The sequence below is a fragment of the Apium graveolens genome, chromosome 11, assembly GCF_009905375.1.
Source record: "Apium graveolens cultivar Ventura chromosome 11, ASM990537v1, whole genome shotgun sequence".
NCBI classification, from domain to species: Eukaryota; Viridiplantae; Streptophyta; class Magnoliopsida; order Apiales; family Apiaceae; genus Apium; species Apium graveolens.
In genome coordinates this window covers 22,505,323-22,517,333 of record NC_133657.1, presented here as the reverse complement: position 1 = coordinate 22,517,333, position 12,011 = coordinate 22,505,323, and the positions used below count along the sequence as shown (strand labels likewise).

General features: G+C 35.4%; 1 protein-coding gene and 1 long non-coding RNA gene across 3 annotated transcripts; both read right to left on the bottom strand.

Moving 5' to 3' along the window:
* Positions 1-695: 695 nt before the first annotated feature.
* On the bottom strand, positions 696-3,412 carry LOC141698247 (uncharacterized). Of its 2 annotated transcripts, XR_012565017.1 has the most exons (4): positions 3,196-3,412; positions 2,450-2,688; positions 1,057-1,174; positions 696-959 (listed from the first exon to the last, which is right to left on the bottom strand). It is a non-coding gene; the product is annotated as an uncharacterized LOC141698247 (long non-coding RNA). The 2 variants fall into 2 exon arrangements; XR_012565016.1 differs by having other exon boundaries at positions 2,450-3,412.
* Positions 3,413-4,212: 800 nt separating this feature from the next.
* On the bottom strand, positions 4,213-4,905 carry LOC141695399 (uncharacterized). Its single transcript, XM_074499647.1, has 2 exons — positions 4,465-4,905; positions 4,213-4,317 (listed from the first exon to the last, which is right to left on the bottom strand). The coding sequence occupies exons 1-2, from the start codon at positions 4,903-4,905 to the stop codon at positions 4,213-4,215; spliced, it is 546 nt and encodes a 181-aa protein (XP_074355748.1).
* Between the last annotated feature and the right edge of the window lie 7,106 nt (positions 4,906-12,011).

The window sequence follows — 12,011 nt, the reverse complement described above, 5'->3', positions numbered from 1 at the left end:
CTTCAAGATCTTATGATCCGTGTAAATATCTTACTTTTTTCCATACAGATAATATCTTCACAGTTTCAATGCAAAAACTATAGCCGCCAACTCGAGATCATGAACTGGATACTTCTGCTCATGAGGTTTTAGTTGTCTGGATGCATAGGCAATGACTTTATTGTGTTGCATCAGTACACAACCTAAACCTCTTAAAGGAGGGTCGCTATATATCACAAAGTTTCCCATCTCATTTGGCAATGCTAATACTGCACTACGCCATAGATGGCCTACAGCAACACCCAAAAAATGTTACAACAGGCAAAAAAAATGTTACCATAGCCACCCAAAAGACCTAAGGTAACATAAAAATTTAAGTTACTTTATTTTGAGTTACCCTTGGCCCCCAAGGTAACATTTCATTTGTCCGAGTACAATATGGACTTTTGTGTTACAATAGACATCAAAGGTAACATCAATGTATGTCTATAGTATCACTCTATGTATGTTACCTTTGCACTTTGAATTTGTAAAAAAAAAATGGGGCCCACTTGTGGGGCCCATATTGGGGCCCACAGATGGGCCCCATTTTTTATAATAATCTGTATTATATTTATTTGACAGGATGTGTTTGTAAATTGAACATATATACCATTAACATGTTTTTCATACATAAAAATAAATACTACACGAAATTCTGCTATTCGAAATCGAACAATCCCAAAATATCATTACATACCACAAAATGTATTACATCCAAACCAACTCAAATATTCAAACCATCACATGTCTAAAACTACGATAACAACAATTATTTTAACTAAACAAATTAGTTCAGGTTCTTTACTAAACATTAGAAAAATAAAGATAAAAAATAATAAAATAGTAACACTAGAAACTATTCACATTCTCCTTGACTTCAGATGCAAGTGCTTGGTCCACTTTTTGTTAAGTGTCGTCCTTTACCAGCATGTCCCTTACTGCAGGATACCCCAAAGATAACAATGCACAATTTAGTTAGACAACACAAATTTGACAGAAAAGAAGAATGGCAAGGCTGATGAGTGTCATTGTTACCTTTTGGTTAAACCACATTTTGAAGCGTACTAAATCATTCTTTTTTTGACTGCAATCCCTCATTGTCCATCTGTGCAGTTTTGGGTGGCTTGACACATGCCTTTAGAACTGCATCATTCTACAATAAGACAGATATTTCGAAAGATTGTTTTAATTATAACATCAATGTGGTCAAAAGTAATGAAAATATGGTTCACAATTTAGTCAATAACCTATTTAATCAATGCAACATCAAATTGTAATAGGGAGGGTCGTGGTCGCTAACAAACCTAAGTTATGACTTGGTGACTTACATGCTAAACTTTAATATGAAAGGCATTAAGAGCAAGGAGGTGATCAGTTGGTGTTGGAATAAACAAGACAGAAACAATAGCAACAGAGAAAGCTAGCAGTAGATACGCAACTAGTCCTGTCGTGCCTATGGATGCTGTTGCTCTGTCCGAAACTGATATTGTATACCATTCTTGTTATACTTTCGTGTATATATTGGAGCCTCTAAAGTTCTAATAAAGATTATGGAATAATAAATAAATTACAATATTATTCTCCGACCCCAACAATTAAGCCCCTTAAATTGATACTGGATTTGCATGATCACGTAATTTTCCTTCATTATAAATAAAACAATGTAGTGCTTGTCATCAAGTGCCTGTCACACTACATAATTACTTCAAACAGACACTACGAGCGGGAAACAAGATTTTAACAACATATGCCTCTCTTGGACATGACCTTTTAAAGGAATCAACACAAAAGCTTAAATCATATTAGTAAATAAGGACAAAGGGGGAGAGCAAGTTTTATCATTGTTATCATTTTTAGTTCTAAACAGTTGTCCTGTGTCACTACGTGGTAGCAATTGATCTCTAACTCTCGGCTAGTTATTCCATCCAAGTGTCAGATAATTTACATATTTCAGATGCAATAGGAATCCACATATGACATACATGTATGCATCATACCATAAAAATTAGACATGTAACATTAACTTGTAGTCCAGTAATGTGACTTCGTAGACTACTGATACACAAAATCAACGAATACCAAACGATTACAGTATAGAAGCAAATAAGAATGGACGCAAGTAAACTGGATAATGTACATGTCAAAAAATTGATATAGTTAGCAACATACATTGTGGGGGGACTGGAATTTTTTTTCCTTCAATTTTTGACATTATTTTAGTGTTTGCTTTGTTGGTGATAGGCAATCCCTATCCGAAGTAGAACACGTATCAGTTCCACAAAAAGATATATCAATGAAAACCATCACAACACAAAATTAACTCCAAAGTGTAGAAGAACAACAACATAGTAGAAACCAAGGCATGAATATGCAAATGTGGCTCTGAAGACTAGGGACGCAATATTGTATATGTAAAAATCGCACTTACCTTCTTCCTCTGCTTTCTCTTTAGAATTTTAACATGAAGTTTTTAATGTAGTGTATCAAATGATAGCGGGACTGTCTCGAGTATAAATCATCTCTGACATCAGGGTTTGCAGATAGCAAGTCTACAATATCATTTGACTTCACTAGCTCTTTATCTTCTGGTTTTCACTGATCAGTTCGCTGAAATCGAGCTTGGGAATGGGCGCCCTGTGAATGGTCATCCTGGTTAACATTATTTTCCTAACATAAAATAACAGATACTATAAGCAACCACAATTGTAATAAAACAAACTGCAAAAGGATGCAAGTCATGCATGCTCTTGACACGGTCGAATTAATTCTTGCCTCCATAAAACAGGAATACACGATTAACAGTAGATGATGAAGAAAGAATGGCAATAAAATGGCAGATCAGTGATTATAAATGTTTGGATCTGCAATTCTGCATATGGTAAATATATAAATCTTATACTAAACATAACCCATGAAAACATACCAGAGAATACATTCTTATTTCAGGTAGATTTCATTATTTCTCAGATGTAAAACCATCCATAAATCCACAAAGAACCATGAGTTTCTAAATCAGAACAAAAGCAAGTCTAAACAAAGGAAGAACTAAACCATTACAATTACATTTAACTCTTCTTTGTAATATCACCCCTCCAAATCAAGAAGTCACTCATTTTCTTATTCTATATCAACAAATTAATTCCGTCTTCCTCACATAAACATTCCTAGACATACCTTGTTAATGTCCAGATTACATGTGGAATTTGATATCTTCCATCAAAGTATAATAAAGAAAGATATTTAACAGCTACGCAATCAAAACATGAATTTCATAGATAACATCCCTTTCTTTCTAGTCTAATCTTCTTAAGTTTGAACAGGTAAGCATCCATAGTCTAGAGCTTGAGCTACAGCTTCCAAGTGAGCTCGCGATTTAAATCAATGTTTCTCACTATATATGGTAGTAAACAGAATTTACTGAATCTATTATGTCAATTTAGGATTTATATGGTTCACAAATCTTGTCATTTTTAAATTTACATGGATAAGGCAAAATATACACTTTTCAAACAGTAAGAAAATCAAAGCACAAGTTCACAGATGTTGGAGTGTATAACACTTTCCTTCTATAGCAACATTTTACTAAGGCTATGGTAACATAAAATGTGCGATGTTGCGGTAGAAAAAGATGAACTTATCTAATGTAACATAAGTTTGTAATATTGATGATCAAACTATTGCGATAGGCCATCTATGGCGTAGTGCTGGAGCCGTCACTAGTCTCTTTTTCGGTTCCTGAAAGCTTTCTTCACACTTCTCCGTTCAAAAAAATTTCTTGTTCTTCCCGGTTATCTTAGTTAATGGAGTTAAGATCTTAGAAAAATCCTTTACGAATCTTCGGTATTATCCTGCCAAACCTAGAAAACTTCTCACTTCTGTCAGAGTCTTCAGTTGTTCCCATTTGGATACAACTTCAATCTTTACAGGGTCTACCTTGATACCTTCCTTGCTCACCAAATGTCCTAGGAACTGTACTTCTATTAACCAAAACTCACACTTGAAAAACTTCACGTACAGTTGTTTTTCTCTCAACCTTTGGAGGGCAATCCTTAGGTGTGCTGCATGATCTTCTTGAGTCTTTCAATAGATGAGGATGTCATCAATAAATACGATAACAAACTTATCCAAGTACTCCTTATACACCTGATTCATTAAATCCATGAAAGCGGATGGTGCTTTGATCAATCCAAGTTACATCACTAAAAACTCATAATGAACATATCTTGCTCGGAATGTAGTTTTGGGTATATCTTCAGGCTTGATCTTCAGTTCGTGGTAGCCATATCTCAGATCAATCTTTAAAAAACAACATGCTCCTTTAAGCTAGTCAAATAAATCGTCGATTCTGGGTAAGGGATACTTATTCTTAATTTTCAATTTGTTCAGTTCCCCATAGTCAATACATACCCTCATACTCCCATCTTTCTTCTTCATAAATAACACTGGAGCACCCCACGGAGAAACACTTGGTTGGATGACTCCTTTGTCTAGCAGTTCATGAAGTTTCTTGGCCAATTCCTTTATTTCCACTGGAGCCATTCCATATGGAGCTTTGGAAACTGGCTCTGTCCCTGGTATCAAATAAATGGAGAACTCTATTTCTCGATCAGGTGGTAATCCTGGAAAGTCTTCCGGAAAGACGTCGGGATATTCCCTTACTATTGGAATCTCATCCAGAGTAGGTGCCATTTTCATGGTACCCACCACATGTTCCAAATACGCCTCACATTCTTGTCTTAACAATTTCCTATCCTGCAATATTGAGAGAAACTTCTTATCCTGCTTTTGTCCTTGATAACTTATTCTTGCATTATATTTGGTATACATGACAGTTCTCTTCTTCTTGCAGTCAATACTCGCCCTATATAGAGACAACCAATCCATTCCTAGAATGATATCGAATTCTCCTAACTCAAAAGGTATTAGGTCGGCTGGAAAAGAGTGACCTGAAATCTCTATTGAACACTTAGGGAAAAATTGGCTTACAGGTACCTTATCTTGATTGGCCACTTCTATGATCAAGGGTTCATCTAAGTCTTCCAATATTAATTGAATTTTATTCACACAGTTCAGGGATATGAAAGATTTAGACACTCCCGAATCAAATAGAACGTTAACATGCACAGAATTAAGAGAAAGAGTACCTACAACTATGTCGAAATCCTGAGTCGTGGATTTCTTGGTCATTTTGAAAGTTCTGGCTCTAGCTGTACTTGTTGTTGGTCCTTAAGACGCACTTCCTCCTACACTGTCTTGGGTAGCTGATTTGCAATTCTTAGCAAAGTGTCCTACTTTACCGCAGCTGAAACAGGTAACTCCTTGGTTCTCAAACTTGCACTCCGTGGAATAATCACCCTTCTGGCTGCATTTGAAATAATTAACGTTCTCCTTGCACTGGCCACTGTGCCTCTTTATACATGTCTTACAATCTACCCCTGGTTTGCTTGACCTCATTAGAGGGGAACTGACTGACGTGGTACTGGGCCTAGCTTGTGGGAAATTCTGCATTTTCAATTTCCTGTCTCTATTCCTTCCGAACCGTCGCTGAAACGTCTGACTCGCTTCTCCTTGTTCTGACTTATCAGGACCACTTTCAAACTTCCTCTTCTTTTCACCTCTTTCTTTAGCATCCATCTTCTGGTCACTTTTTATCACTAAGGCATCCTGAACTATCGAAGTATATATCTTGAGTTGTAAAGCTATAACTCCACTCCTAATTTCCGGCTTCAATCCATGTTGAAACCGCTTCGCTCTTTGGGATTCTGAGCTAACATACTCTGGTACTATTTGAGCCAATTCCGTGAACTTGGATTCATACTCCGTAACACTCCTATCTCCTTGTTTCAATTCTAAAAATTCCAACTCCATCTGATTCTGGAGACAGTCCGGGAAATATTTTTTCAAAAATAACTCTGTGAATCGGGTCCAGGGAATAGGACCTTCTTTTTCCAAGGCTCGCATAGACTCCCACAAATAATTTAAATCATTCTTCAGAAAGTAACTAGCATAGTCCGTCTTTAAATCATCACTAACCTTGGTGACGACAAAAGCCTTTTCCATCTCTTTCAACTAGATGCTGGCAGCAACATGATCTATTTCACCCTTAAACTATGAGGGTTTCACATCCTGAAAGGACTTAAAACTAACAGCTTGGGTTGACCCCCTCGACTGGTGTTGCTGTTGGATTTACGGTTCTTGCTGTTGGATTTGATATTGTTGTATGAGCTGTTGTTGTTTTTGTTGTTGTTGTTGTTGTTGTTGTTGTTGTTGTTGCTGAAACTGTTGCTGCTGCAGGAATTATTGCTGCTGTTGGGCCAGCTGAGTGGACTGCTGACGCAACAGATCTATCAATTCCCTCATGGTAGGATCCCCAGTAGATCCGTTGTTAGAAGAGTTGGGTTGAGGATTCTTCTTAGGTGGCATTCTCCTGAAACATAGCAGTAATATATAAGAAAATCGAATGCTCCAAACATTTTATACATATGTATCAGGAGAATGTTGCCACAATGAAAATATCCTCATCCTCAGTTAGTTGGATCCATCCAGAGTGAATGACTAAATTCTAGCAATGCCAGCAACAGATGCAACAACAATAATAATAATAATAGTAGTAACAGCACAAAAGTTTATGAAAAATAAAAAACATAATATAGCAGCTACTAGATAAAAACCATACAGAAAATCCAACTAGTACAAATAATATCCAAACTACTATCTCATCCGAATACATGATAAAATTGGATGATATAACAACCTCCATCTCTTGCATGTTACAACAACATAATATACATATAAAAAATAACTACAGAACTCCTGAAACAATCAGATATGAGCTCTGTGCACTACACATGCTGCAATCTCTCTCTATCCACTGCCATTGTCACCAATCACACCCATCTCAAACACTAACCGGTTAACTAATTCCTGGTACTGGGTACCCCTAGTCTCTGAGCTGATAAAAAGATCAATATATCTCGTTCTCTCAATAGCAGACTGGTTCAGGGTCCTCACTCTGGCTTGAATGTCCGGTGAGGGAGTAGGAATACCCTAGAATGGACCAACCGGCACACGATCAAGGTGTACTGCCAACTCTGGGCTCTGATCTCTAATTATAGCTTTGTTCACTGCCTGATGAACATGATACGTAATAGGAGATGAAGTACATGTGGAAACAGGGGGAGGGACTGGAGGTCTGAGAAAGGAGGAGCTAGGTCCACAACCCAGGGGAAAATCTCTAATAGATGAAACTGACCTCCGCACCCAACGAGGACGAGCACTTGGTCCAGGTATATCTCTAGTACAAACTGGGGCACTGGTGGGGGAGGTAGGGGAGTCTCCTCGGCTAGGACATCTAAAGTATGCTCAGAATCTTAACTATCAGGATCTGACTCAATCTCCCTAGAAGGAGATCTGGATATGCATATCGGGCGCTGTCAAATTTATATACCAGGAAACACGATTAAAATTAGGGTAGTTCTATCAAAATATCAATAGATGCCAGCCTTCGGAACCCTCGACTAGACTCTTAAACTTGCTCCCCTATGTGAGTTGCTTACTTAAACCTTAATGACTCTATTCCTAACTTAAATCAGGGACTTAAACCTAAAGCTCTGATACCAACTGTGACGGCCTCAACCCCGGGGTCAAGAGTTGACGTCACTAAGTATATCAAACTACAATTATATCTTACTAGATTATTATCATTATACTATCACGACCCCAATACCAAGATCTTTTTCAGGTTCGAGTATGATTTAAGCTACTTATTATTATAACAACCTTTATTTAAAAGTATGACATACTAACTTATTACAGCAACTCACAGAACTAAAATTGGCCTCACAAAACTACCTCAACAGATCCTATTACCGGTGACACTGGAAACCTTCCTGAACATGACGAACTGGTCTTCTAGGCATCTGTGATATATATATAAGGTTGCAAGGGTGAGCATATAATCGCTCAGTAGTACCAACATATGAATAACAAAATAGAAACAATTTAAACTAAACAGTTATAGGAACATAATTATAAAGCATTATGGAAGAAGTAATCTGTAAATTATTTCAAATATCTGTCAAAACAAAACAACATTAAACTGGATATCACTAACTAGCATGCTCTTTATAAAATAAACATAGTTGTGTGTTGTGTAAACATCAAAGTCCAACTTTAGCATACTATTCACATTTATAACTCAACTGTATAAATCACTTGTTCCGTTACGGGAACCACAAAACTATATCAGATACGTATTGGACATGTGAAGATAACTGATCAGGCTATCAACACTAGACGTCTCCATCTGGCATGCTACAAACCTGCTCCGGAACTCGGAGACTAGCTAGCTCTCTGACCAGCTGGACTAATCGATTAAGTAATGCGTGCAACCGAGTTAGCCGCTTACGCTACCACAATAGACCACTCTGGCCTCTATCTATCCAATATCTGATTGGTTTTGTTCAGTTTTCAAATCTTTTGTACCTATCTCAGTTTAAAATAGTTTATTTAACAGCACACATAAATTTGGTTCAAAAAATTATTTTCATTTGGATATAGGTACCTTTTCGAAGTTACTTTTCCCAAAAATAGACTATGAACACATAATTATAATTACAAGGCATACGTAACTTAAAATATTTATGTTCCTATTTGAAAATAAAACAACAGTTCATTCATGTATACTAAACCCTAAAAGTATGGTTAGGGGTACTTTCCTTCCAACGATTTTTCAGAAATTTCTATGGTAGCTTTGTTCGTCTGAATTTAGTCCTCGAAAACCTCGACTGGGATCTACAGTAACAGAATATCCTAATTAGTTAATCAGACATGCCTACGATAATAATATTTATATGTATATTCACATAAACGATACCTACGATAATAATAAAATATTTAATACAATATAGTACACTTCTCGAAATAAATAGAAAAAATATTTTTTCATAAAAATTGGACAGCGACTCCTATATTTACAGGACTACCCGTCGAAACATAATTGACGTCATTTTCACAAAAATCACAATTCTACAACGCAAATCTCAATACCACTTTTTACCATAATAAACTATTTTTCACTTCAAAATAATTTTTATGAACTAATTTATTATTTTTATAAATTTAGGACTCAGAATAATTCATCACGGTCTACCGCCGACTCGCCGAGGCTCATCGTCGACGGAGGCAAGATTTGTTGGTGCCCGATAATATCCGGGTTTCCAAATAAATTCTACGGATGCAAATTGAATTCACGCACGCAATTTATTTTATTTCACGAATATTCACTCAAATAATTTATCTGCAGGAAGAAAATAAATAATTAAATAAAATAATTGTCCAACAAAATAGCAAAACTAAGGCAACCGAGCAAAACTCAACGTACATGGCACAACAGGCGCACACACGCCACCACACAACTACTGCACACACATACACAGAGTAACACACGCACAGACAAATACTGAAAAGCGCACACACACACGGATATGTATACATACACACAACACACGTATATATATATACACGGATACATATATAACCGAATGAACCACCAAGCTCACCGAAATCACGGTGGCTGCAATCAAACGGCGAGAAACAGAAGAACGGGGGGAGAGAGTGGACAAAGATATTAATCGAGAAAAAAAGAAAAGAGATAGCAGAGGTTAAACGAGAGAGAGAAATGAGAGGTTTGAACAGAGTGAGAGAGGAGAGAGTGCGGGGTGAAAAAGAGGGTGGGGGTTTTGGTTTTATCATTTTTTTTATTAAATCTCAGCCATGACACGTAGCACAGGGGTGCTGTAAAATTTAAGCACATAGAGTACAAAAATTGAGAATTGAACATGCGTCATGCTCCCCGCTCCAACCAAGTTTTTGTCCCGAGTTTTGGTTTTTAAACGATACATTTACGGATAAAAACACTTTCAAATAATTCCAAAGTACTCTTAAAATTCTCGGAATAATTAAAAAATGATAAGATAAAATTTTTATAATTTTTGAAGCATTTCTGAAACGCGCAACATACCCACATTTAACGATTTAACGAAGAAACGTGCGGGTGAATTTAATCCGAAATTTTTTCGAAACAATTTTAAAATTCTTGAAATATTAAAAATTAGTAATATACAAGTTTTGTAACTTTTGAAGCATTCTGGGATTAAATACTGAATTTACACATAAATGCGATCAGAAAATCATTTAGGGCTAAATAATTAATCAAATATTGAATTCTAAATTTATAAAATCCCAAAAATTATTATTGAAATTATAAAACCATAAAAAATAATTTTATAGACAATACAAATATTTATAAAAATACATTTTCACTAAAAATACTTTTAAGAGTGAAAACAAAACAATACGGCTCAATAATTAATTATACCAATAATCCTCGAACATCAATAAACCACACATAATTAATAAGAGGACAACACACAACTGACAAAATCAATACACATATTTTATTTATTTAACTATTCAATAATTACACTTTAATTAATACAAAAATACGAGTCGTTATAGGTGTGTTGTTGATGTTGATGGTTGGTTGGAAGTGTTTAAAGTGGATGAAATAGAGGTGGTAACTGTTCCTGTGACAGGGGTCACAGTTTGACTCACAGTAGGAACTGCGGTTATGATAGTGTGTTGCACTCACTGTCCTGACTCTTATCGAGAACTATATAGTGACTTATCGAGATATTGAATAAATACCCAGTTTGTCCTAATTGGACGGAATTAATCCAATTTATATTGAATAAATCAACATAAAATTAGAGTTAATTTTATATCAAAAGTATTTTACTGAAATAATTTATTGAATGAAATAATTTCAGTTCTGAGTTATTGATAAATCCAAAATTTATACTTGGAGAGAACTCGATATAGATACTTATATCGAGATCTCTACTATAATGATTTGTATTTTATATTATTAAATGCATACATATATATATTAAATAAATAAAAATATTTTATTATTCTTCCAATTATGTGTTTTATTAAATATTAATTATATGTGACTTATTCGTGCTCTAGAATTATTATTACGATTAATTGTTGAGTCGTATTATTGTGTTTCTATTTTAAAAAGAATATTATTAAAGATTATTTTTCATAAAAATGTATATTATTCTTAAAATTATTTTTATATCTCTATAATTTCAATAATTATTATAGGAACTTATAAAATTTAGAAAAGAATATTTCATCAATTATTTAGCCGCAAATAATTTTCTGATTGTATTTAATTACTGGTCTAATGTTGAATTCAAAAATGTTTTAAAAATTACGAAAAAGTTATTTTATTAGTTTTCAAATATTTCGCGAATTTTAAATTTATTTTGATAATTTTCAATTTATTTTTACCGGCAAATTGTATCATGAAAAGTTAAAATGTGGGACAGATTCAGACTACAAAAGGGGTACATGGCGCTAGTTTAGGTGCTAAACACGTGTTATGTTTTTGGAAATACACGTATTTGGTTTATAAAAACAATATAAAAATAAAAACACACACCAGCCACACCCACCGCATTTCTGCTCTCTATATCTCTCTATCTCTCGCGTCGCTCTCCCACATCAATCTCTCGCTCTCATCTCTTCCCTCTCTGCATCTCTCTTCTCTCGTTGTTACTCTCTCAATCTATCCCTTTCTGTATCTCTTGTTCTCTCTCTCCTCACATCTCCTCTCTCCCATTCTCTCCATGTTTCTCTCTCCTCCTCCTTCCTCCCTGTCCGTGCTTCCCCGATAATTCCCTGTTGCGCCTTTGTGTTTTCTGGATTGCCGCCTTTTGCTTTATATTTCTCTGGCCACCTGTTGCTTGTTTCCGACCGTTACTGTGTTGTTTTTCCGGTCTTGGCCGCACGTGTATTATTTTGGATTTTAAAAATTTATGCAGAAATTTTATTGATTATTTTAATGAAGTTAATTGAGATACGTGTCGGTAGTTTTTATCTATCGGTGAAACCCATGATTGAAAACTAGATTCGGGTAC

What these genes read in the sequence shown, in the direction of transcription:
- LOC141695399 (XM_074499647.1), bottom strand. Translation starts at nt 4,905, where the DNA reads ATGGATTGGTTGTCTCTATATAGGGCGAGTATTGACTGCAAGAAGAAG. An exon ending in TTTCTCCGTGGGGTGCTCCA is followed by an intron (nt 4,318 to 4,464) that starts GTGTTATTTATG and finishes TGTTTTTTAAAG; the next exon opens with ATTGATCTGAGATATGGCTA.